We start from the raw sequence: 24,603 nt of genomic DNA, 5'->3' as shown, positions 1-24,603 counted from the left end.
AGAAAACCACACCAATCTGATCATGCTACTCATCTGCTTAAACCCCTCCAATGACACCATTACCCATCTCTCCTAGGATAAAAGCCAGATCCCATCTACCTGCCCAAACTCATTACTGGCTGCTTATCTCCACCCCACTCCACCCACAGACACCTTCCAGACACAGTTCCCCATGAATATCAGTCTTTCCTGCCCCTCTGTCTCCCCCTTGCTGTTGCCTCTCATGTCCAAATACCTCTGGATCTTTAGCTAACATATATTAGACACTTATCACACACCAGGCTAGGCACTATACTAGTGTTCTGAAAGCTTTACTGGCTGGGGATCAGATGGGTGATGAAATCTCAGGGGATGTATGGGATATGGACACTTCTGACCAGAGAGGACACCCTTTCCACATCTCAGCATTATACAAAACCCTTGGGACTTGGCTGTGACCTTTGTGGAAAGAGAAAAATATCCAAAATGACAAAAGATTATGTTTCTGGCACTGGGGCAAAATAGGGGTTGAAAAAGGAGTTACAGTCTTGTGATATTTCTTGCACATCTGACATTCGTACCAGCTCATCCCATCTCCTGAGCCCTCAGCTTCCCTCCGTTGGGTGTGGGCACCACAAAGGAGGTCTGTCTCACTGATTTGTATCATGTCAAGTACACACACACACTCACAACTCCGTACTCCAAGCTGCTACAGCCTGACACAATAGGGCAAAAGCCTCAGGCAGCTGCTCCAGCAGCTCATGCCAGCTGGGCTGCATCACCCATGCCCCTCTCCTCAGGGTCCATCTTTCCCTCCTCTTCCCCACACCCTTGCCCACAGGAAAAAGGGCAGCACAGAACCGGGAAATTCTTCATTGGAGACACACCAGACTCCATCTGTATCACACCAGGGTCCTGGCGCTCCCAGCCCAGTCCCCGCCCTGTCTGTCCTGCATCCCCTCACAGTGCAGCACGGCCCTGACACTGCCCCCAGAAAGGAAGCCAAGGCCAGAGAGGCCGCGCTGCTGGGAGACGGGGGACTCAGCTTCCCCAAGATGGACTCCATCTCCTTAGGGACAAGGCTGTGTCCTGTCAGGGCTGTCTCCATGTTCTCAGCAGGTTCCACACCCTGGGCAGGACCCCTCAGTCCTGAGGGGGCTCGGTGGCCCTGCACAGGCTCCAGTCCTGAAGATGCTGGAGGTCTCCTGGCCCTCAGGAAGTTGCCAGGTCCCCAGAAGAGTTCCGTGTCCTTAAGAAAGACTCCATGTCCTCAAGAAACACAACTTGTCTCTTAGCCCTGAGAGGACTCCATGCTCCCAGGAGGAACCCCAGTAAGGGCTCTGTGCCCTGAGGAAGGGTTCCAGTTCTCCCAGGGCCGGCCCTAAGCCCCTTTCAGCTGGCACAGATGCTGCTGACAGTGGCCCCTCCCGGGCCCACAAGGCCCAGCTCCTCCTGCTCATTGATGCACAGCTGGTACCCGCAGCCCCGAGCCCGGGCTCCGGAGGGGACCCGGCGGTCAGTTTTGGCACGAGGAGGCAGCAGGAAGCCCACACTGCCAGCGATGAGCATGTGCCAGATGCTGTGAATGTAGAAGTAGTTGTCTCGGGTCTCCACGAAAGCATACAGCAGGATGGCACTGCCCGCGATGAGGCTGCCCGGGCACAGGCAGAAGAGCCAGCGGCGCCACGTGGGCGGGTAGCAGTGTCGGCGGCGGACGCTGCGTACTGTCTGGGGGAGGCAGAGAAGGGGGGCTCAGGAACGACTCTGGAACCCAGGCCAGAGCCGGCCGCTCTCAGGTGTCCCCTGAGCCCTGGTGGTGACCCTCGGTGTCTGCCGAGATGAGTTTGGCCCTGTGAGCAGCACAGTGATGACCACAGGGTCCGGGCCCACCTTGAACTGGAAAGCGGATACCCAAGTACCTGCACCCAAGTCCTGCTGGGACCTCCCCTCCCCCCGCCCTCCCAGCCTTACCCAGGCTGTGGCCAAGATCCCCAGAGCAAAGAGACTCGGTCCAAGCAGGTTCCAGAGTCCATGCCGGTCAAGCTGCAGAGCCATGGACAGCAGCATCGCCCCCAGCAAGTATAGCACCTAGAGAAAGAGGTCTCCAGGGGCTGGGCCAGGGTGGTGAGGGTGCTTGGCCATGCCCCCGGGAGAGGTTGGGAAGTGAATTTCAAATAGATCTGGGCAATGGTTGTCCCCCAGGGCCCTCTCCAGACTGACCTGCTTGACCACAGGCTGTAAGCGAGCCATGGCAATGACAGTGACCCACACGGACATTAAGGAGCCCAGGAAGTCACAGAACTGCAGCACATCATAGTCCATGATGCAGAAAACCACAATGCCAGGCTGGTCACAGGCATGGTAGAACTGGAGGAAGAAAGGACAAGCATTGAGAGAACTCAGGGCAGAGGGCCAGTCTACGAAGCTGGAGAAACAGGCCATGGGGTGGAATGCTGTTGTCAGAAAAGCAGAGGGCAGAGGGTACCAACTGAGCAGAAATGGGAAATGCCTGACTCCCCACCCCTGAGAGTATGGCAAAGAGGCCCAGTCTGTGTCCTACTTTGTATGTACCCGGCAGCCCTGAACCTCGGCCTCACCTTCCTAATCTTCCTGCTTCCAGAATGTCCTGCGAGAGCACCAGGCCTGGGGAGGCCAGGACTCTCAAGCTCAGGCCAATCCTTGCCTATATCTCCTTGTGCTCACACAGGGTTCTACATGTAATCCTCAGCCTGACCCAAGCTCCGGGGCTGGACTGTGACCTCTTGGCCAGTCCAAACCCCAAGTCTCATTTGATAGCTCAGACTCTTGAGTTATGTTTCACCTTCAGATCTTGGACTAACTGGTCCTCTGAATCCTTTCCCACCCAGTAACATGGAGGCAGGGGGCAGTAATTAAAAAGGCAGTCTCTAAAGCCATGGAGAAGAGCATGGCACTTTACACCATGGGGAAGGGACAGTGTTCACCTATCCTACACTGTGGAAACACAGCAAAGAATAGAGTACTGAGGAGTTTAAGAGGGGAGCATGCTGGGGACACAAGTAGAACTGGAATAAGCTCTCTAATATTCTATGACTGATCTATGACTGATCCAAGTATACTAAAAGGTCAAAGAGATTGTTTAAGTTGCAGAAAACCCATAGGAGTAGAGTTAAATTAAAGCATCAGGGTGAGGTGAACAACATGATCCACATTTCACCAGTCCTGACCAGGCCACCGTCACCTCTCAATGTCCAAAATGCCATCAGTAAAGTCCATCCCGGACTCCATCACACAGCACAATTTGTTAGAGGAACAAGCCAATAACTTGGGGCAGCTCACTTCATTAAAACTCCTCAACCTAGAGGAGACAGCATCTTGTCATCATATATTCTAGGCATATATCTGTCTCTTCTACCTGCAGGGCTTCAGCCTGCTTTGTTATTCATGGAGCAGAATCCATTATCAATTGCCATGGCACCCATTCATTGCCATCTCTAACCAGGAGACACAATTTATAGTAAATAAGGTTAAGCAAACTTCACTGGTGTAACCATTTACCCTAGAAGCAACTAGCTGTACCAAATACTGGAATGAGCTACAACATTCAAAACACTAAGATCATAGCATTGGTCCCATCACTTCATGGGAAATAGATGAGGAAACAATGGAAACAGTGGCAGACTTAATTTTCTTGGGCTCCAAAACCGCTGCAGATGGTGACTGCAGCCATAAAATTAAAAGATGTTTGCTCCTTGGAGGAAAAGCTGTGACCAATCTAGACAGCATATTAAAAAGCAGAGACATTACTTTGCTGACAAAGGTCCATCTAGTCAAAGCTATGGTTTTCCAGTAGTCATGTATGGATGTGAGAGTTGGACCATAAAGATAGCTGAGTCCTAAAGAATTGATGCTTTTGAACTGTGGTCCTGGAGAAGACTCTTGAGAGTCCCTTGGACAGCAGGAGATCAAACCAGTCAATCCTAAAGATCAGTCCTGAATATTCGTGGGAAGGACTGATGCTGAAGCTGAAATGCCAATACTCTGGCCACCTGATGTGAAGAGCTGCCTCATTGGAAAAGACCCTGATGCTGGGAAAGACTGAAGGCAGGAGGAGAAGGGGACGACAGAGGATGAGGTGGTTTGATGGCATCACCGACTCGATGGACATGAGTTTGAGCAAGCTCCAGGAGTTGGTGATGGACAGGGAAGCCTGGCGTGCTGCAGTCCATGGGGTCGCAAAGAGTTGGACACAACTGAGCGACTGAACTGAAGGCTGGGTTATGCATGGTGGCACCTGGGAGAGACTACCTGAAAGTCTGGAATACTCTCCTATATATTTGGCACACAGTATGTGCTCAACAAATGTTAGTCGTCTTATACTTTATATCATGTATATTCATGGGATGATATCCCCACACTAACAGACTTTCCCCTATACAAAAAAAATATATATATTGTCTCACAGAAAATTGTGGACTAATTTTTGGTTAGTATTCCTTTTGCATTACCAATAAAAAGGAATGGTAGAAATAACACAGAAAGACCGGGAGATTTAAGAAAACAAATTCAGACTACAAACTGGCTTCCATTAGTATAATCTAATTTGACATCTTCCTCAATTTTGGCCATTTCTTTACTTATAAGCTAATTTTGGAAAATTATCCTAAATTGTTCTTTTCTGTGGAATTTTATATTTTTATAACATAACTATATAGCTCATCTAATGCTCCAAATAGAGTATCCTGGCACTACAGAATTTTAAATTGGAGATGCAAATATATTCAATCTGTACGAAGACTGGAATATTTGTACTCAGGATAGACTGAAACTTACTGCTGTTCTCTTATTTTCTGCTTCTGTTTCCTCTTGGAAACATCATGGCATTTTGCCAAGGGCCACTGAGAATGATTGCGCTGGTGTGAGGAATAGAAGAGGAGGTGGAACAATGAGTAGGTGGGCTTGCAGCCAGGATCTCAGTGATCAGCAAGGAAGGCTGCCGGGGCCCCAGAATGCCAGCTCTGTCTGGGTCTTACCAGATCCAATTATGAGGTCTCTAGCAGTGGGAAGGACACATTGCTTGAACTGTATGAGCGAGAGATGTACAACCTCCACGTCTGATACATTTTCCCTGTCCTTTCTAATATGTGGCTTGGTTGTAATTTCTGACCTTTTGGCTGGCTCTCCTTTAAGAGTTTAAGAACTACTAACCTGAGGTCGTTAGTATCTCCACATACTCCTGGGCTTCTGAGAAGCTAAATTCAGGTTGGGAATGTATGCACACATGCTCATTGCCTGGGGCAAGGAGAGCCCTACAGCTCAGTGAAGACAGGAGTGGGACCAAGAGGCAGGCTGAGAGACAAGTCCGGTTCCTCCACTCACCTCAGGCCTTAACCAGAGTATTTAAGCTTTCCTCATCTGCAAAAAAAGGATGATAGTAATAATAGCAATACTTCTCCATTGTTACAGTGCTATGGGAAGGATTCGATGAGCAGTGTCTGACATACAGCCTGTATCAGCAGATGCGGTTTTTATGTTATTGTTATCTGAACTATCAGTTCAGTTCGGTTCAGTGGCTTAGTCGTGTCCGACTCTTTGCAACCCCATGAACTGTAGCATGCCAGGCTTCCCTGTCCATCACCAACTCCCAGAGTCTACCCAAACCCATGTCCCTCTAGTCAATGATGCCATCCAACCATCTCATCCTCTGTTGTCCCCTTCTCCTCCTGCCCTCAGTCTTTCCCAGCATCAGGACTATCAGCTACATACAAAATCAAGTGCTGGGTTTGTAGCCTGTTTTGTTTTTTTTTTAAACACATTTACATTTTGCATTTTAAATGGCTTCCATTAGTATAATCTAATTTGACATCTTCCTCAGTTTTGGCCATTTCTTTACTTATAAGCTAATTTTGGAAAATTATCCTAAATTGTTCTTTTCTGTGGAATTTTATATTTTTATAACATAACTATATAGCTCATCTAATGCTCCAAACAGAGTATCCTGGCACTATCCAGTATCTCCTGGATAACAAAGCTACTGTCTGCTCCCAGGCCCTGGACAGGAATCAACACACTACTCCCAGGTGTAGACTATCCTGGATTTAGGATGGGAGAAGACTGCCACCTCCGGTGCTGGTGCTGACACCTGCAGTAGGACCAATGGGTCCTTACGCGGAGACTGCTGAGGAATGAATGAAGTCTACGCTAAATAAAGAACAGGAAAGAGGGACAACAGGGATCCTGCCTGGGAAAACGGAATCACAAGTAGCTCTACACTTGGGCACACATGGGAAAAGAACAGGAGTTAGAGCAGGACTTTAGGCAACCCCTCAGAGCCTGTATCGTCTCTGTGATCATTTGCTTACTGCCTTATTTACAAAAGTGGAGGCACTGTACCTGGGACCAGGCACTTTTGGCTCCCACAGTGTTCCTACCAGGGGAAGGTCTTTTCTTTTCAGGATGATATGCCATCAAACCCAGATGATGAGGAGTCATCTGGTACTGAACACCCTGGTACCAATTTTCAGGATGCCTCATGAAGTGCAGGAGACTGGATAAACTCTCCTCACATGCTCTAGGCTCCTGACTCACTTAGATGTTCTTACTAATTGTGAACCACATTATATCTGCACACAACTAAGAATATACTGATGAAACCGCTGTTGCTAGAGGATTTGGTGAGCAACAGTATAAAGGACATCTGGCAATAAAAAAGAAAGAGGAGAATATTGAAAATAAAAGTATAATGGAGCATTGTCAGAACAGGTCTAAAAGGGAGGCATTCAGACAAAAATGGGGTGTGCTGTTCTCGTGCAGCTTAAGGGGCCAAGGCCTCACTGCATGGCACAGTTACAACCACTGTTCCTCACCTGTGGAGAAGTATCCAGGACCTTAGAACATGATCCCCCAGTCCCCACTTCCTCCTAAGATGAGAGGTTGAATTTTTGTGATTTGGACAGAGGTCTGATCTATTAATACTGGACAACAGGGAGGCATGTACTGGTTTCTGTGATATTCTTGTTCCTAAGAAACATGGAAGCCTGAATCCATCTAAGACGTCTGCGGTGCTCATAGGCAGGCACGTACATCACAAGATGCCAAGAGCCCACAGATGAGATGAACAGATCACTAGATGTAAGCATCTCAGGGGAATTGTGTAGACACAATTCCGTATTGTAGGTCAGAGCTTCTTGGCTAGCGTGTTGAGGTAAAGGTCCCCTCAGCCCTTAGAGTGAACAGGTAGGGTGCAGGATGTTGAAGACCCCATGCTGCCTGTAGTGGCATAATCTTAAGTCGCAAACAGCCTTGTTCATTTATTCCCACGTGTCTTATAAAAATTATTGTGCTCTATGCATGCCATGATAGGAAGCAGTGGGGAAGCCCTGCTGTAGAGGACAGTGAAGAGTAACAGCTCCAAACCTGGAGAGGCCCATGGTGGAAATATAGACCCTCATCCACCACCGCTAAGGACTCAGTGCAGACACTGATGGCACTGCATACCGTGGAGAAGAACATGGTGAAGGTGTAGACAGCCGCTTCCAGCACGTATCGGCTCCGAATGGCCAGGACCACGGGTGGCAAAAACATGAGATTGCTCAGGCAAAGCAGTAGTGTGGACAGCAGCTGGAACCCATAGGTGAGTGCATCTGCACTGTCCGTGCAGCCCCAGCCCCGCCATCCTGCAATGGGACGGGCACAGGGTGGAAGATGTCAGAAGGCAGCCCATGGTTCAGCAGACACTCCTGCTGGCCCTCCTGGTCAGGCCCTACTTCACTGCCAGGGAAGGGTACCCTGACCCCGCACCACCCTCTCCAAATCCTGCTACACAGGTTACCACCTCGCGCCCCAGGTGGACTCCCTCACCAGCCCAGCCTGCTCACCGGCCTTGCACTCGCAGGCCGCGTACAGGTAGTTGTGCGTGCGCAGCAGCTTGCACTGGCCGTAGGGCCCGCAGTCATCTACACACGGGGACAGGAAAGTTCGCAGCCGCACCTCCGCCGTCGCGTTTCGGCATCCCACGAACCTGCGCACAAACTCGCGGTCACCTGGCATTCAGGCGCATCCTTCCCGGCCGCCACCGAGGCCCCGCCCTGCTCACCGAGGCCCCACCCCGCACAGGGAGCGTAGGGTCAGGAACCAGGTCCCCGTCTGCGGAAACGGGATTCTCAGCCTGGCCACTCTGGAGGCGGCACTGACCGTGAGCAGGAAGCCGGCCAGGGACTCTGAGGGGAGAAGGGAGAAGCCAGTGTGGGGTCAGGACCTAAGGAACCCTCACCCGCCTGCCCCCAGTTCCCAGACGCCCTAGCCCATCTTTCCTCCATACCCTACCCCTGCCCCGGTCTTCCAGCCCCTCTTCTTCCCCGGTTCCTCACTCTACCTTTGGAACAGGTCACTGCGGCATCCCCCAGGCTCAAGGGCACCTCATGAGTCAGGCATCCAAACACTGTCACATTTTCCTGGCGCAGGGAGCTCTGGGCAGGCAGATACCAACATGAGGCTGTCACATCCTCCAGGTCTTCCCACCACCACCCCCCAGATTCCTCCACCTCTTAACCCTTCCCTAGAAACTCCTCCAGGCCCTCACCTAACACCCCTGGTCCTATAGGTGCTCCCACAGGAAGCACACCCACCCCCTTCATTCTTACAACCAAAAAATGGGGAAACACCATCACAGAGATCATAGCAGAGATCTTTCAAAGACTGGAGAAGCCAAGGCCACTTCTAAACCCTTTCTTTGGGCAGAATTGTTTAAATTCTGTCTAGGCAAGAGACAGCACCCACTTTTTCAGTCCTACCTAGCTTTTTGGAGGGTGGGGGGAGAGAAGGAGCACTGTTGCTGGATGTAGAAACTAGCTGTAAAAAAGGTCTGCAATTGTGTGGCTCATCAATCATCATCACATCTTCACATAAACCTGAAAGCAGGAGGTGTGTAAAGATATGCGCGCTTCCTCAGGTGAAACGATTCTAGGTACTAGTGGTAAGAGAACACCTGTAGGATTAAATGTAGCAACCTGGCTGGGATTAAAAGAAACTGGATACCCACAGGACTAAATGAAAAGGGTTGTCTACAAGAATAAAGGTAACAGGATCCCATAAGCTCACCTCATTCGAGAAGGATTTGGGGCAGTTTATTAAATACAAATAACAGGACAGAATAAATGCATGAGGGAAATTTATACATCAGGATAAGAAAAGAAAGTCTGTACCTAGATGTGGGCCATATATTTGACACTGACTTTCAAGCAACCAAAGCAAGGAAACGTGAGTTACCACGTTTGTGAGGCCACGCGATAAGTTAATCAGGGTCTTGGGAGAAGCACTGCACCCAAACGGATGGTTCTCAGTTAAATTCATATCAAAGGAGCACTGTGTGCTGCCCCATCTCCAATGCTTAGCTGCAAGAGTGAACTTCATGCAACTTGCTCCTAACTTCCCTCAACGCAAGCCCAGAACATGCCAAAGTTTTTTATTCAGCAAAAGCCATTCTGGTGGGAACCAGAAAATGTCCTCTAGGTGTGTAGTTCTCTGTTCCAAATGTCCAGTTCTTGATGCAAGGGAAAACATCAAAATGCTCGGAGGGAAAGATCAGAGTGGGTGTGCCAATATACCTCTCAGAATAAATAGGACAGGTGCTCTGAGGTATGTAGCAGTGTCACAGCATGCAGACAGAATGTGAGCAGATGCCCTTTAGAGAAAATAAACAAGAATGCAGAGAGTGACAGGGCAAGACAGTAGGGGAGGCGGGCCTCTCCTTTCCAGAGACAGAGGAAGAGAATGCGTGTGGCTGGGCTCTGACACAGGCTCGACAGTTTCAAGGTCAAATCAAGGCCTCACTGTCATTGCCCAAAGGCATGGCAATAAGCAAACACAAAATATGTACAGTCTTAGCCAGAACACCATCAGAGAAAATTTGAGTATGAAAATAAGGCATGTCTTGGGACTGAACAATCAGCTCTGTCCTAACCAGCAGGATCACTAGAAAGTTCTGAGCCATGTCCCACAAAATACCACCTGAAGTCACACACCAGGTATCAGATGGACTGATAGGAAAATGGTCCCTGCCCCAGAGCTGAGGAATAGTAAAATTAAAATGATTCATGATTCTTGGCTCAGCGAACAGTAGATAAATAATTAGATCAATCCCAACCCAAGACAGTTGCCAAAGGCTTGAAAGGGCTCTGCTCTCAGCCCAGTCTTGTTCAGTGCTGAAAATAATGACTAAGAGGTTTAGAAGTGTGTGAATTACACAAAGTAGTAAAGACCGACAGTTCAAACCAATGTTAGGCAATGCCTCAAAGATGAACATAAATTCTTCCACTCAGGTTAAAAAGTGCACTGCAAAAATACAAGATAGGAATTGGCAGCTGTTCACATGAACCATGCTCAGAGCATGAAAATGTGTGTGGTCCCTGGTTACAACTAGATAAACACATCGGTTACTGTGGGTAAGGACTAGGACATAGAACCAAAAAGCTAAGCAGTTGCATTACAGGGGGTATCTTCCTCTATTTTCCAAAGCTTTTATATGTGATCCTATCATTTTTATAATAAAAAAGCAAATGTATGTAATTGTTTTGAAGCAAAAAAAAAGTAAAGAAAAACGATCCAGAGGTCTTAGGCTACCACGAACCTCAGGTGAGGCAGCAGCTGAAAGCGGCACCTTGCTCTCAGGCTGCACAAACGCCGCCTGCCACCCAGGTCAGACTGCCTGGGATCACTTGTTTCAGAGGCATGATGGCCAGAAGCATGGCCAGAGGGGACAGCAGAGGAGGAGGAGCCTCGGATGTGGAGGCTGCTCAGCCTCGGCAAGGCTGAGAGACATCTGAAAGACTGGGCAGGGCTGCGGCAAATGCACCACACTAATATGAAACGGGAGTAACGGGGGCGACTGCGTGGGGAGAGAGGGGGACTCAACTTACTTTCCCCGGTTTCCCTGTAAGCCTGAAACTACTCTGGAAAAGAAAGTCTTATTTTTTTTATAAAAGGACAGGAGTAGACTACTGGATATAGCTTCTAGGACAAAACAAAGATCAGTGGGTAAAAATCCACAGAGACAAATTTTGATGGAATGCCAAGAACACCTCTAGTGATCAGAGCTGTCTAAACATGGACTGCACGGCCTCAGTGGGTGGAAGCTCCCCATCACAAGCGATACGTGAGAAGCAACGAACACCTGCCATGGAGAGAGGCCTTTAGGGAGTGGCAGATAAGCCTACAAAACTGGGGAAGTCTGGATCCCTCTGAGCTGCCCTGGCTGACCCAGCCCATTTGCAGTAAATGCTCAGAGCACATGTGTCGACCAGAAGTGGGCTGAGGGACAGTCTCTAACCATAAACTGGAAGCAACCTGGACGGGCTTCCTGGAGGAGGTAAGGGCCCCTTCACCCCTGACATCTTCTCCTTCAGGTTCCCCCACAGGGCGACCTCCCTGCCGTCCACAAAGAGTACCGCGTTGAGCTGGAGCTCCAGGCTGAGCACACCTCCGCTGTCCAGCACTGGCAGCAGCCTCAGGGCAAACACGGCCGGGCGCTCAGGAGGGAGGGCCACGCTGGGGCCAAAGAAGATGTAGAAGTGGACGGAGAAGGTGTCCAGTTCATTGCGCAGCGTCGGGCGTACCGGCCAGCAGTGCTCAGGTGGGGATGTGGCCCCAGGCCCCTCGGCAGGGGTCCCGAGGGATGGTGGCTCTGGGGGCAGCAGCTGGTTGCCCAGTGACTGGGGCATGTTCATGGCAGCTCCGGGGACCAGGGCACGGGACAGGCTGGGCTGTGGGCACTCTGTGGGGCAGAGGAAATCTGAGCTGTGGCCTGCCGCCCTCCCAGTCCTGCAGCCCCACCACACACTGGATCTGAGCCACACAGAGTTTAAGAGGGTGGGAAGGGAGAGGACTTGAAGCAAATATCCCTGTGGCATTTGCCATCTAAAGTCACAGGACTGGGTCCAGGCACTTCCTAGAGATCACAGCCAGTGGAAGGTCACAGTCATGTTGGAGGGACTGAAGGTCATCTCTCCCTCCCCAGTGGCAGTGAGGGCACTGCTGAAACAGATGATGGACCCTCTCACTGACCTGCAAGGGCTCTGGCAAGAACCATGTCCCAAAGGTCCTAGCTGTCCCTGCCTGCCCCATTACACTGGGAAGTTAGATCAAGGAGAGTAAGTCCTTTAGTAAGCCTAAGTCAGGTACCAAAAGTGATCTGAAGGCCTTCTCATGACGTGAAGCTCCAGGTGGGAGGGCTTTGGGGAATAAGGGAGCCGGATGGTGTTGGGGAGGTCATAGGGACATGGCCGAGGACCAATGGGCACAGCCATCATGCCTGACTCTTCCCAGCCACGATGTCAGCACAGGCCAGGTGACTGGGGCAGGTGCAGGGCTTCTGACCTTGCAGCCACACGCACAGCTGGAAGCGGATGGTCCTGCCGGGGCCCCGGGATGGTGTCTCCACGCGCACGTAGACCCAGTGCCCCCAGGGGGGCAGTGCCAGCTCCAGCTGGCATACCGAGGCTCCTCCACAGGCCACAGAGCTTGAGTTGTGCAGGGGTGGGGCCTTGGGACGTAGGCGCAGTGTCAGGGGGCAGGTGGATGCCCCACGGCCCCCTACACACACCAACTGTGCTGAAACCCTGTAAGTGAAGCTGGGCACGAAGACCCTGGGCAGAGGGGAGGGTGGAGATGAGAAAAGACAGGGTACAGAGAGGTGAGAGGGACACAGGATGAGGAGAGCACTGGGAATAATGGAGGGTAGGGGACAGAGGAGAACAGGAGGCCTTTTCTGGTCTTCCCCTCCATGCTAGGAGAGAGGGAGGGGTCAGGCCCACCCTGGGGTTCTGGGTGGCCCAGCAGTCTAGGCTGGCCAGGGAGAGCGCAGGATCAGCAGGCAGACTGAGGCCAGGGAGAGAAGACGGGAAGGGCCCCGGGTGGGGGAGCACTCAACTTACTTGTACAGGGCTGAGCGATTGTGGGCAGAGAGGGTCTGCTCAGAGGGTCTCCCAGGCACCAGCACGGCCACATCCAGCAGACGCCGGACAATCAGCTGCGGCTGGAGGAGGTACTGACACTCATCCTGGAGACCCTGAGGCACAAGCAGGGGTGGCAGGAGGGGAGAGACCACAATGCGCTACTAAAGTGAAGCCAACAGCCTGCGGAGGTGGGAGAGACCTCCTCTGGCCCTCCTGCTTCCGGGGCTCTTACTACGGTCTCTCTAAGCTCCGGGTCCTTCCTCGGTCTGCAGGGTCTGCTATGATCCTCAGCATTGGCTGAGGATTGGGGTTTTGGGGGCCTCAAACCCCATTGAGGTTTGGGGGCTCAAATCCAAGCCCCTCCTGACAGGCCCTGCCTGCCCCTCCTTCAGTAATCCCTCCTGCACACCCCCAGACAGCCCATCAAGGTCATTTCAAACCAGCCCATTCCCCTACCAAGGCCACAGGAACTAACACTCTTTGGGCACTAGCATGCCCCCAAATAAAGTTCCTTAAAGGCCTCCAGTCCAAACCTCCCCACTTCCCCCATCTGAATCTCTCATTTCCTTTATTTTCCACCTGCCCTTCCCAAGTGTCAACAACTGTCCAGCCTCTGCTTTAATACCTCCAGGGAAGAGTCACCCTACCTCCCCAGGCAAACTCCAGACTACAGGTAACTTGAAAACAGAAACCTGGTCTTATTTTTGCTCCTCCAGACACAAAGCCTAATGTAAAGTGCACACCTCACAAATGAATGTTTGCCGAATAAATGTGTAAGTGAATCAACCCAGCTGAGGCAGCTGTGACTTTTCTGAAGCCAAAGCCTATCTTCTGTCTCCCCATATTGCTCTGCCTCAGGGGCCCTGGATACATCCGCTCCTTCTGTCTAAGCCTGGGTTCCTTCTGTCACTGGAGGAGAACCACAACGTCTCCCTGAGCAGCTCTTCTGGATAAAATCACTAACACTTCTCTACTCAGGGGACACCACCCAGGCCCAGGCAGCTGCAGCATCTCCAGTGAGGATGGGCTCGTTAGTTCCAGCATTTGCAACTCTCTGGCCCTCAGTCCTAGCAGTTCAGGGGAGCAGGGTGGTGGTGTAGGGGGGCCTTACTAGGTTTATCTCATCTTCTGGACAAACTGCCTTACACTAGCCCAATAAACTAGAGGCGACTATATTCACTTTTGTGGTTCTTCTGACCAAGACATACAATTAGCCTTGATCTGGGACAAGAATTCCAGGCTCTGACATCCCACTGAGTCCCTTGTCATGGAACAAGCCAGCCAAGGCTTGTTTGTTGACTTGTAGCAAAGTACTCTTGCCTGGAAAATCCCATGGACGGAGGAGCCTGGTAGGCTGCAGTCCATGGGGTTGCTAAGAATCAGGCACAACTGAGCGACTTCACTTTCACTTTTCACTTTCATGCATTGGAGAAGGAAATGGCAACCCACTCCAGTATTCTTGCCTGGAGAATCCCAGAGACAGAGGAGCCTAGTGGGCTGCCATCTCTGGGGTCGCACAGAGTCAGACACGACTGAAGCGACTTAGCAGCAGCAGCAGCAAAGCTCCACAAGGCTGGAAGGGGGACTTGATGGGTGCCAGTCTGGAACATCTTCTTACCCTCTGCCTGGAATTTTCCTGTGCCTTTTTTATCACTTCATTCCCAACACCTATCACACCACCCAGCACATACTAGGTGCTAGAAAATATCTGCTGAGTTAAAGAACAAGTGTCAAAAGAAGTCCCTTCAGAAAGCTCCTGAACCCACCTTGTTGCTCAGAAACCTCCATCTCTGATATACAAAGCAGATGTCCCTCATCTTTGGTGAGGACCAGAAATACTCTCCTGAGTTATTTTACTGACCCCACTTCCTAAGGTAGGAATCACCATCATAATAATCTTGCGGTTAATGACCCTGAGGGTGGGGACTCACACTCAGGAGATAGCCCGCATCCTTACTAGATGGTCCAGAAGGAGGAAACACCTTGTTCCATGTCTTGCTTGCTGTTGGCCTAACAAAGATCAATAGACATGATCTCTCTGGTTAAGATGTGCTTTTTCCTGAAAATGTATTATGTGCATGTCTAACACCTCCCTTATTGTGGATGCAAGTGTTCAATCAGTGGAAACCAGGGAAGGTGCACGAACTTTCACCCTGACACAGAACCACAGAAAGGGCACCAGAAGTCAGGCCTCAAGAGCTGCCAAGACAAAAGTCAAGCGAGAGCCTCCAAACTCAGTCAACAGCAGCAGTCATGGATGGAATCGGGCCAAAGCGAGGCAGGCTGAGAAACCAGGAGGGCCCGAAGCGAGAAGTGGAGTGAGAAGTGATCTGAAAGAAGCTGGCGTGGAAGACCTCCAGTTGATTCCTAGATCGTACTAGTACAGGTGGGCTAAGTTTCTATAGAAGCACCTGAGCCTCTGAGTGAGGCTTGCAGGCTGAAGATGCCCCAAGATCTTGGTCTCTGTGGCTATCTCTGTGGGAATATTCCAGCATTCAGGACAGCTCCAGCCCACAGTTAGCTGGCACCAACCAACATGGAAGCAAATGAGCGCTGGACATGTGGCAGGGGGCAGGAGTGGAAGCAAAGAGGCCACTTAGGAGGTTACTGTGATGGCCCAGCAGACGGCTGAGGGAAGGTGCTAAGAGTGAACAGAGAAGTAGATGTATCCAGGGCATGCTTTAGAAAGAGAGTCGCAAGACTTTTTCTTTACGGATTAGCTGTGTGGAAATAAGGGAAAAAGAAAAATCAAGTATGACCCCTAACTGTGGGGCTTTGAGCAACTGGTGCCTGACTGGCTGTGCCATTTACTGAGAAGATTAGAGAATGAAGAGGCTTAGACTTGGGAGACATGAATTAGGACTTCAAGAGATTCTTGACTTCAGGCTTTGTTTGGATATGTACTTGTTAAGTTTGAGACAGGTCTTAGACATCGGAGATGTCAAGTAAGCCACTGGGTATAAAATCTGAGATTCAAATAAATTAGGGCTCGCTTAAAACTCTTGGAAGACATGAACTTATAGGTGGTATTTAAAACGACTGTGCTGGAGACACTTAGTAAGAGAATGGAGAAATAAAAAGGAGTTATCCCAGGACCAAGCTTTGGGAACCACAATACAAACAGATCAAGCAGAGGAGAAGACAGGAAAGGAGACAGAGGAGGGAGTGGTGGGCAGGAAGGAAACCAGGGCGGCTGTATAAAGCCACAAAGGACAAGAGGAGAAAATACTTCAAGAGGAAAGAGGTACTAGGTAACAGTTAGTTACTAGTTAACTCTGGAGAGAGAACGTGGGGACTGAAAGGGGATGAAGGGAAGAGGAAGACTTACTTTTCACTGTATGCCTTTTGTAACTTTTGAATGTTGTACCAGGTGCATATATTACCTATTTGAAATACAAACAAAATAATTTAGAAGGAGGAGGAAGAGAAGAAGGAAGACGGTTAGCAGATCTGAACCCCTTCAGTTGAGACGCTGAGTGAGCCACACTTAAGTCCGAGCTGGTGGAGTCAACTGAATCTGCTCCTTTCTTTTCCTTATGGTTGTTTTCATTATTTTCTCTGCTTTCACTTGCTTTCAAATCTTGGAGCTGGGAAGAGGAAGCATTCAAGGAGAACTGTGCCCCAGGCATTTGGAGAATTTCTCCTAATAAGGCACTTGGATGCCAGATGTTACCCAAAACCCAAAGGCCAGCCTTTCAGGACAGACTGGCAGCTGGACACCACAGGATGAATACATGCTCCAACACAAGACAGGCAAGGAGATGGAAGGCAGAGGTTAAGACAGAAGAGGTTGACGGAAAGAAGGAGAAATGATACCGGTTCAGAAACATGAGTTTGAGAAGATGGCAGAGGGCAACAAACATTTGCCAAGCCCCTATGTGCCAGGCTCTGCGTCAGGTGCTAGGAACACAGTAACACAGTAACAAAGTAAAACTAACACACACAAAGGGCCGCAGAAGTGTGGGACCAGAGCCCAGGAGAGTGGCCTGGGCCAGATAAGTCACCTTCCTTTTACAACATGTTAAGGCTCCCTATCGCTCTCAGGATAAAGCTCTAACTTCTAGACCCTTCCTGATCTGGCCCCTGTTCACCACTCCAGCTCCCTCACTCACCCTCACACTGAACCACTTCAGCTCTCCCTTCTCACCTTCAGCCCATGCTACTCCCAGCACCTGGAATGACCCCTTCCCTGCTTTCTCAACATCAGATCTCACTTCCTAACAGTTTCTTAAAAGCTAAAACCACCTCTCCACCACACCACCCAGCTGAGTTATAAACCTCTCCTTTGTCCTCTTAAAATGCCTTCCATATCTCACTAATATACATCTTATTTATCTATGTCTCTAGCACCCAACCCAAGGCCAGTGATAAAGCTGGTGCGCAAAGACTAAGGTCTAAAGGGAGCTCATCCCCAAAGCTGAGGAACACTGCTGTCTTCTTATTGCTGGCACCCTTCAGTCCCCACCCAGGGATATCCCTGAACCCACATAATTTCCTGGGGTTACTAAGCCTCATGGGAAGTCAGGACCATGGGACAAGGAGGAGGCAAGGTGAGAAGTTGGAGTTCTGGAGGAATGCCCTGGACAACCCTCCAATAGGCTTGCTTCTAGAGAATTAACCAGAGAACTTAAGAATCCTTACAGGCCCAGGACTTCCCTGGTGGTCCAATGGATAAGAATCCACCTGCCAATGCAGAGGACATGGGTTCAATCTGGTCCCAGAAGATTCCACATGCCTCAGAGCAACTAATCCTGTGCACAACTACTGGGCCCAAGAGCCACAACTACCTAAGTCTGTGCTCTGCAGCAAGATAAGCCACCACAGTAAGAGAGGCCCACGCACAGCAACAAAGTGTAGCCTCCACTCATTGCAACTAGAGAAAGCCCATGTGCAGCAGCGAAGACCCAGCACAAACAAAATAAATAAATTTTTTAAAACATACACTTAAAAAAAAAAGAATCCTACAGGCCCATATGAGATTCCAAAAGATAATCAAATTTTTAGAGGAAACATAAAGAAGATCCTTGCCCCTCTTCCCCCAATCTCTAAAACAGGGCTGAGTGGAGAGCTCCAGCTGTCATGGGGTCCACTCACAGCTGCCACTCCCTAGCAAGGTGTAACTGTGCCCGTTCTCTCTCATCTCACCACACCCAGAGATCTCTCCTGGCTAGGATTCCGGCTTGCAGTACCACGTTCCTCAGGCCCCACTGGCTGTATCTAGACCTGGTTCTGATCTTGCCTAACCAGGCTTCAGCTCCCATAATCGCAGCCCAGGCCTAGACGCCAGGTTCCTCTGGTTTAATCAGAAAGGTTGTTGGGTAATTACAGCATGGCTCCCAAAGGATTTTCTCATCTCACAGAGAGAGTCAAGGATCACAGCTGGGATCATAAACAAGCTCTCTGGGATTTGGCCAAAGACTTAAGAAGATATTCCTCCTAATATAAGAGACCTTGGATCTGACGGGAGTCAAGAACCTAAAGCCCAGAGCCACTTCCAGGCAAGTTCCCAGCATGTTCTCACCCAGAGGGCTGCCAGGCCTGGAGAGGAAGTTCTCCCGTCCTTCACTCTCAGGAAAACCTATCACTGAGGGCTCAGCCTGAGTTCCCATCAGCCTGAGTTCCCATCTCTGGCAACAGTAGGGCCAGCACACTTGTCCCTGTGTAATTCTCAGCTCTTTCAAAAGCACTGTAACACCTCTGAACGCTGGGCCTCAGCGGAAGGGGAAGGGGAGTCTGACACAGTCCAGAGTGCCTGTCCTCAAGGAACACCCTGGAGAGAGACATCTGGCGAATCCTCACCTGACTGGGGATTTCTGTTCCTCCCAGTTCTCAGAGGCCAAATCCCATCACTTTCTTGTTCTCTGTGTCCTGTTCTTTAAATCCTGCTCAGCTCACACTTGTGCTTGGTCCTCTGCCGTTACCGCTGGCACCACACACCTGGCCATCCCACTCTGACATGGCCACCGTGTCCCAACCTCCCCTCCTGCTAACAGACAGGAAGAAATCCTCTCCCTGTGACGAAGAGGGCCAGCCTGCCCAGTATCTGAGAGTGGCAGGAAAACTCAGCAGCATTTCCTTCCCTTCAAACCAGAACAGAGAAGCGACCTGACCTTGACCCCACAATACTAGAGACTTTAAGAAGCTCTGATCTATGCAATCACTGATACTTGGGGGAAAGGAGGGCAACAGTCAGGTTGGACACCAGTTGCCCAAAGCCTCCTCTTAACAGGAAAGGGCTTGCCTATCACTGAGTGTTCTTTTACCCTCTTCATAAGGTGTAGGGACTGAAATTATGATTGAAGAGGAACACGTACTCCCAGAGGGACTAACGACTGGGCTGCAGCCTACAAGACTCTGCAGGGCTATCACCAACCAAGACGTAGATCACCAACCAAGATGTAGAACAAGACTAGCCTTGGGTTTGTGCCGCAGCATCTGACCAGTCCCTGGCTGGCTTCTGACCACCGTGATTAACCCTGCATCTTCCAATAGGAAAAGACACCACTCCCCGGTACCAGGCTTCTGATGGCAGGCTCTGGACTTTCCCTCTAGCTTACCTGTACCCACGGTGTCTCCTGAGGGTCCCAAAGTGCCTCCTGTAGATCATGGCCTCTGGCCCACCAGGTGACCTGCTAACCTCTAGCTGTGCCCCACCCCAGCCACCCTTAGGCTGTTTTCCACACTGGCACAAGGCTGGAACGCCAAGTAGCCCAGAGATGGAGAAGCAGCTCTGGCCCCTCCTGCCCTGGACAGCATCAACCCACCTTGACAGAGATGTGGCCATGGGCCTGGGGAAGGTGGGCAGCCAAGAACCAGTCCCCAGGTAAGGGGCTGCTGACGTTAAAGATGCCGGAGGTGCGGTTGGGCAGTGTCCAGCTGAGAGTCAGTGAGAAAACTCCAGGCACAGCTGTGTCCCCTGGGAAGTGTGTGTGCAGGGGATTGATGACAGGGGGTGCCCCAGACCGGAAATACCTGGGGGACCAGAATGAAGAGAAAGGGAAAGCAGGCAATGGGGTAAGAGATGGGAAATGGGGAAAAGAAAGAAATGTCACTCATCGCCAGTAAAACAAATGGAGTCCCTCTATTGACCCACACAATAAAGTGTTTCCAGGTCAGGGGTCAGACATAAGGGGAAAAAGATCAGCTTGGGCATTCATGTAGTCATACAGAACTCAGGAATGGTCCAGAGACAGAGGTCTTGGCCTTCAGCCAGTCACACTTCAATCTGGACAAAGGCCAGGGGTCGGGAGGGCAGCTTAGATACTCAAAAGGTCTCATTTTAGTGTGGAGAGTGGCCTGGGGTTGGCACGGGGTCAGAAGGTTAACTCAGACACTCACACAGTCACACTTTGGTCTGGGCAGTGGTCCCCAAATGTTCCTCCCTGCTCTTTGAAGATGATGAGATTCCACACGGCCAGGAACGTGTCTTCAGGCACATGGAAGTGGAAGAGCTCGGTGCTGGCAAAGGAGCGGAAGGGACTCAGCTTGCGGGGTGAGCAGGTGGAGTAGTCAGTCAGGAAGAGGCCTCCTGGGGAGCAGACGGTAGAGAAAGGAGCAAAGTAGGACAGGCCATTTCCAGCCACCCCCAGGCCCACCAGGCTGCACCCCCACAGCACCCACTCAACAAACTGAGTCTCGTGCTGCCCTTGCCATCGTCTGCTTTAACCCTTACACTGACCTTGGGGGAAATGACCTCTCTTTACAGGTAAGGAAACTGAGGCTCAAACCTTGATCTGTCTCAATCCAAAACCAGAACCCTTTTTATAATCCCCACAGTTGCCCCTCACTTAGGAGCCATTGTTCTCCTCTTACCAAGCCTAACAAAACAGGTGTGGATGGTGGGCATGAGTACGTGCGTTATGCCCGTGCATGTGCGTGCACACAGTGGCGTGGGTTCCCAGGCTACTGAGCAGCCTGGAACTCCACCTGTGGGCTTGGGAGTCGGCATGGGACTGTGAAACTTCCTTGTTTATTTTCTTCCCCTTTCTGTTCCCCTGTGGTCAGGAGCAATAACAATTCTCAGAAGCTTCACAAGAGCTGTCTGTACACTGGCTCAGGGCAGCAGTGGGGAGGGGAAGTGTGGTGAGGCTGCAAGGGGCCTGCTTGGGTGGCAGAGGCAAGGACAGGAGCTGGCAGGCCACACAAGAGCCCCGGCAGAGGAGTAAAGGAGAGGACAGCAGGGCCTCCAGGATTCAGAAGTGGGGGCTGGGGACGCTTCCCGGAGGGAGGCCCAGGGAAGCAGTCAGGTGGTGAGACAGTAGAATCTCAAACTGCTTGGGAATATTCATATCCAGCAAATCCAGGGGTGAGAGGTGGGGAGGATGTGGTCCTCATAGCTGAAATGCCTAGATACCTGATCATGGCCATTAGGAGCAGAGTGCAACAGGTGAGCAGGACAGTCTGGTGTAAGCAACTGCCAGGCAAACACACAGGCACCAGGGCTGCTATCACAGTGAAAAGAACCCAGTGGCTCAACTGGATAGAAAAGGGTCCAAAAGGACAAAAAGGGCCCCAAAGGACAAAAAGTTCTGGGGAATCTGACTGCTCTGCAGACTGAACACCAGCCCCAGCGAAGCCCAGAAGGATGCCCTCAGGACAGATGAGAAGGTCAGGGACTTTAGCAGCTTCAGAACAAGAGTAAGCGCAGTGGGTAAGGGAGACCCTGAAGTGGATTTTTCAGCCACGGAGGAAATACCCACGGGCCTTGCCTATGCTGACGGTCTCTCCCTCTGGAGGTGGGAGATATAACTCCAAAATGAGGCATGTGAAATAACAGAGAAGAAAGCATCTGGAAAGGTAGACTGCTGATGGAGGGAACATGGGTCAAGGTTGGCCCTACTGAATTTCAACAACCTTAAGTCACCCTGCAGAGAGCCGTCCTCTGTAGGTGGAGGTCACTGGCCCTAGATGGGCCTATGCTCTTCAAAAGTCGCAGTCACACACAAGGCTAGTCTGTGCAGTTCAGATCACATAATCACTCTCAACTATCAGCAAGAAAGACCTGCCACCTTGCAAGCTGAGCACTGCCCAGGAACCGAAGAGGCTCATAGAGCAGCAATGATGTATTCAAAAGGGATGAAGGGAAAGGAAACAAGTGATGGGGAAGAAAGGTTTCCTAGGAGCCCTGGCAGTGACAACAGTGAGGCAGAAAGCCAAGAGATGAATAGCCTGGATACTATTATTACAGGAAAGCAGAGTACTGAGCACCCCCTGCTGGAATTAGGAAAGGATTCCTCCTTCTCCTTCTCAAGGCTGGTACCAGGGATAGGTCATTGGATGGGCCATTGCCAATGTTAGAAAAAATGGTGGCCAGGCCCCCCAGTGCAGGTTCTCAGAGAGTTGATGGTGAAAGGAGCTAGTGACCTTTAGGAAATAATGGACAGATATCCACAAAGAGCCCTGTGATTAAAGGAACAATGGCATGGCCTGCAAAACTGAGGAACTAGTTAAGCCACCCGCAAGTGGCTAGGGCCTACAGAGGTCACAGAATAGGCTGGTGGGAAAGGGGAGTAAAAAGCACCAGGGGATGCTAGGAGGAAATGAGAAGTTCTGAGGGCAGATGTTTGAGAAAGCACCTAGAGCCCTGTTCACTGCAGGGTTTGGTTTGGGGTGTCACTAGGCCTACAGCTCTGTGTCCCAGAGGAAGCAGGAGGAAGGCCCTCACCAAGCTCAGATGAACCTGTCCTGGATGCACCAGCACTTCTAAATGAGGCTAGGGTGATTTTCCATCACCACCTGAAACACACACAGACACACACCCGTATGCCCAGTACATCAAAGGTTTAGGCCAGATCTTCCACACTTGACTAGAAGTTCTCTGGTGGGGGACTCTCACCCCCATCAAACTTCACGAGCCGGTACAAAGCACTCAAGACTTCCTTGGAAAAGAGTCAAAGTGGAGTCCAGATAGACTCTCATAAAGAAAACTGTGCAGTCTCTGTCAGCCACCTGCTGAGCTCAAGCCCACACACACCCGTGGGCTCAGGCTGGCCCTGCTAGTGACAGCACTCAGTAGAACAAAAAGGTCATTTGCTGTAATGGCAAGGCATGCCTGGGTTATGCAACTGCAGTCAGACAAGTCCAAGGAAAAGATCCAAGGGTGTGCAGAGACTGACGGTGCCATCGCAGTCCCGTGACACTGCTGGTCCCTCCTCAGGGAAACCTCTCCCCATCACCAGGTCACAGAGCACCCCTGCAGGCCAGTGACCATTAACTGTACTCAGGGTGGCCTTGCCTGCTGTGTGGCCTGTCAGTGCTCTTTTGCAGCTTCATTACAATCCTCCCGAAGCACTTGAAGCTGCTTCTGGGCAGTCATGTTTTAATCCACATCTTTCAACTTTCTATAGCTCAGTGACTGATAATCACCTTCCTCTCCTAATGGCTCACAAACAAAGAACCTAGAGTGGCAGGGATAGAAACTAGGAACTGGGCTGAACAGAGTGGACTCCCCCTCACCCAAACTGAAAAACTGACTTGGCTTTTGTCTCGGCTGAGTGCCCGCTCTGCCAGCAGCAGTAATCAACCCTGAGCAGTTACCAGCACTGAGCCCTTCAAGGAATCTGGCTAGGGGCAGATGGATTACTTATGTATATTGTGGGAGGCACCCAACACTGCCTCCGACCAAGGAGCTATCCAGTTGGAGGTGATACTTCGGTGATCTGTCTGTAAGAGGAGCAAGAAGAGCTGAAGAGGAACATGCATGGGCCACAACACGTACCTCTCCCTCACACAATAACATAGACACTAAGGAACACAAGCTCACACCACACAACATACGTATGCCTGTGCTTACCAACACACAAGCGTGTACACACTACACATGCCCAGCATTCCCACAGATCCCACAGGTACATGCACAGACACATAAGCACCCAGATACCTGTGAGAATCTACACAGAGCTCGCACTTCTGCAGGAGCAGTGACCTTTGGCGTGCATTGGTCTCCTCGAGATTATACTCTGAATGCAGCCTGCTACCTCCAGCTGCTCTGCTAGATGTTTTTGCCAAAGACTTCCTCAGGCACCCCCACCTCCCCTCTAGAGTGCTACCCACCAGAGACAGCTGGGGGCTAGGACCATGAAGACTCTTTATCATGGGGCCATCCTTATGGCGCATGCCCTACAGCCGGGACCCCCTCCCCTCCCCACCTTCCACCCATTAGGAAACTGGTTGTCTCCTTCTCCTGTCCCAGTCACTTCTTTACTAGATGGTGGCCCTGGGCTGACAACTGGCGAAGGAGGAAAGTTTGCGGATGAAGCCCCCTTGTGGGCAGACAGGGGAGAGGACAGGTTGTGCCTGGAGCCTTTCTGCACTTGGATCTGTTTTCCTATTGGGCATATATTACAGTAAAAAACAACAACACTAGGATAGGGTAGGAATCAGGAAGCTGTTTTCTAGCCCCACACTGTCACTGACAGCATGTATGACCTCGGGCCAATTGATCCCTTGCTGTGCCTCAGTTTTCCCATCTGTAAAATAGACTCCAAGTTTCAACCCTGCTCTAAAAGTGTCAGACATAATTCCTAAGAAAATCAAACTTATTTGGAACGAATTTCACTACAAGAAAACTCATTATAATGGCAACTAACCCATGGCTATCTGTTTGCTACACGTTATTTTCAAAAATGCTTTCTTAACCCTGCTTCAATGTATGCCCAGTACATCAAAGGTTTAGGCCAGATCTTCCACACTTGAC

General features: G+C 50.7%; 1 protein-coding gene across 4 annotated transcripts in view; it reads right to left on the bottom strand.

Moving 5' to 3' along the window:
- Positions 1 to 295: 295 nt before the first annotated feature.
- TMEM8B (transmembrane protein 8B) overlaps positions 296 to 24,603 on the bottom strand; it is a 25,312-nt gene continuing 1,004 nt past the window's right edge. Inside the window, exons 2-13 of one of the 4 annotated variants that reach the window (XM_040264930.1) lie at positions 20,247 to 20,436; positions 19,673 to 19,880; positions 12,888 to 13,021; positions 12,331 to 12,599; positions 11,403 to 11,728; positions 8,333 to 8,426; positions 8,054 to 8,177; positions 7,836 to 7,978; positions 7,456 to 7,634; positions 2,200 to 2,346; positions 1,951 to 2,067; positions 296 to 1,707 (exon numbers count right to left, since the gene is read on the bottom strand). In XM_040264930.1, the coding sequence (XP_040120864.1) occupies positions 1,372 to 1,707; positions 1,951 to 2,067; positions 2,200 to 2,346; positions 7,456 to 7,634; positions 7,836 to 7,978; positions 8,054 to 8,177; positions 8,333 to 8,426; positions 11,403 to 11,728; positions 12,331 to 12,599; positions 12,888 to 13,021; positions 19,673 to 19,880; positions 20,247 to 20,436 (2,267 nt within the window). In that variant the 3' untranslated portion in view covers positions 296 to 1,371. Of the gene's footprint in view, positions 1,708 to 1,950; positions 2,113 to 2,199; positions 2,347 to 7,455; positions 7,635 to 7,835; positions 7,979 to 8,053; positions 8,178 to 8,332; positions 8,427 to 11,402; positions 11,729 to 12,330; positions 12,600 to 12,887; positions 13,022 to 19,672; positions 19,881 to 20,246; positions 20,437 to 24,603 lie in introns of those variants that run through there. The other 3 variants (XM_040264877.1, XM_040264983.1, XM_040265066.1) reach the window with 3 other exon arrangements.

This window comes from Oryx dammah, unplaced genomic scaffold (assembly GCF_014754425.2).
Source record: "Oryx dammah isolate SB20612 unplaced genomic scaffold, SCBI_Odam_1.1 HiC_scaffold_1, whole genome shotgun sequence".
NCBI classification, from domain to species: Eukaryota; Metazoa; Chordata; class Mammalia; order Artiodactyla; family Bovidae; genus Oryx; species Oryx dammah.
Note: the sequence above shows the minus strand (reverse complement) of the source record. Positions and strands in the feature narration are given on the sequence as shown.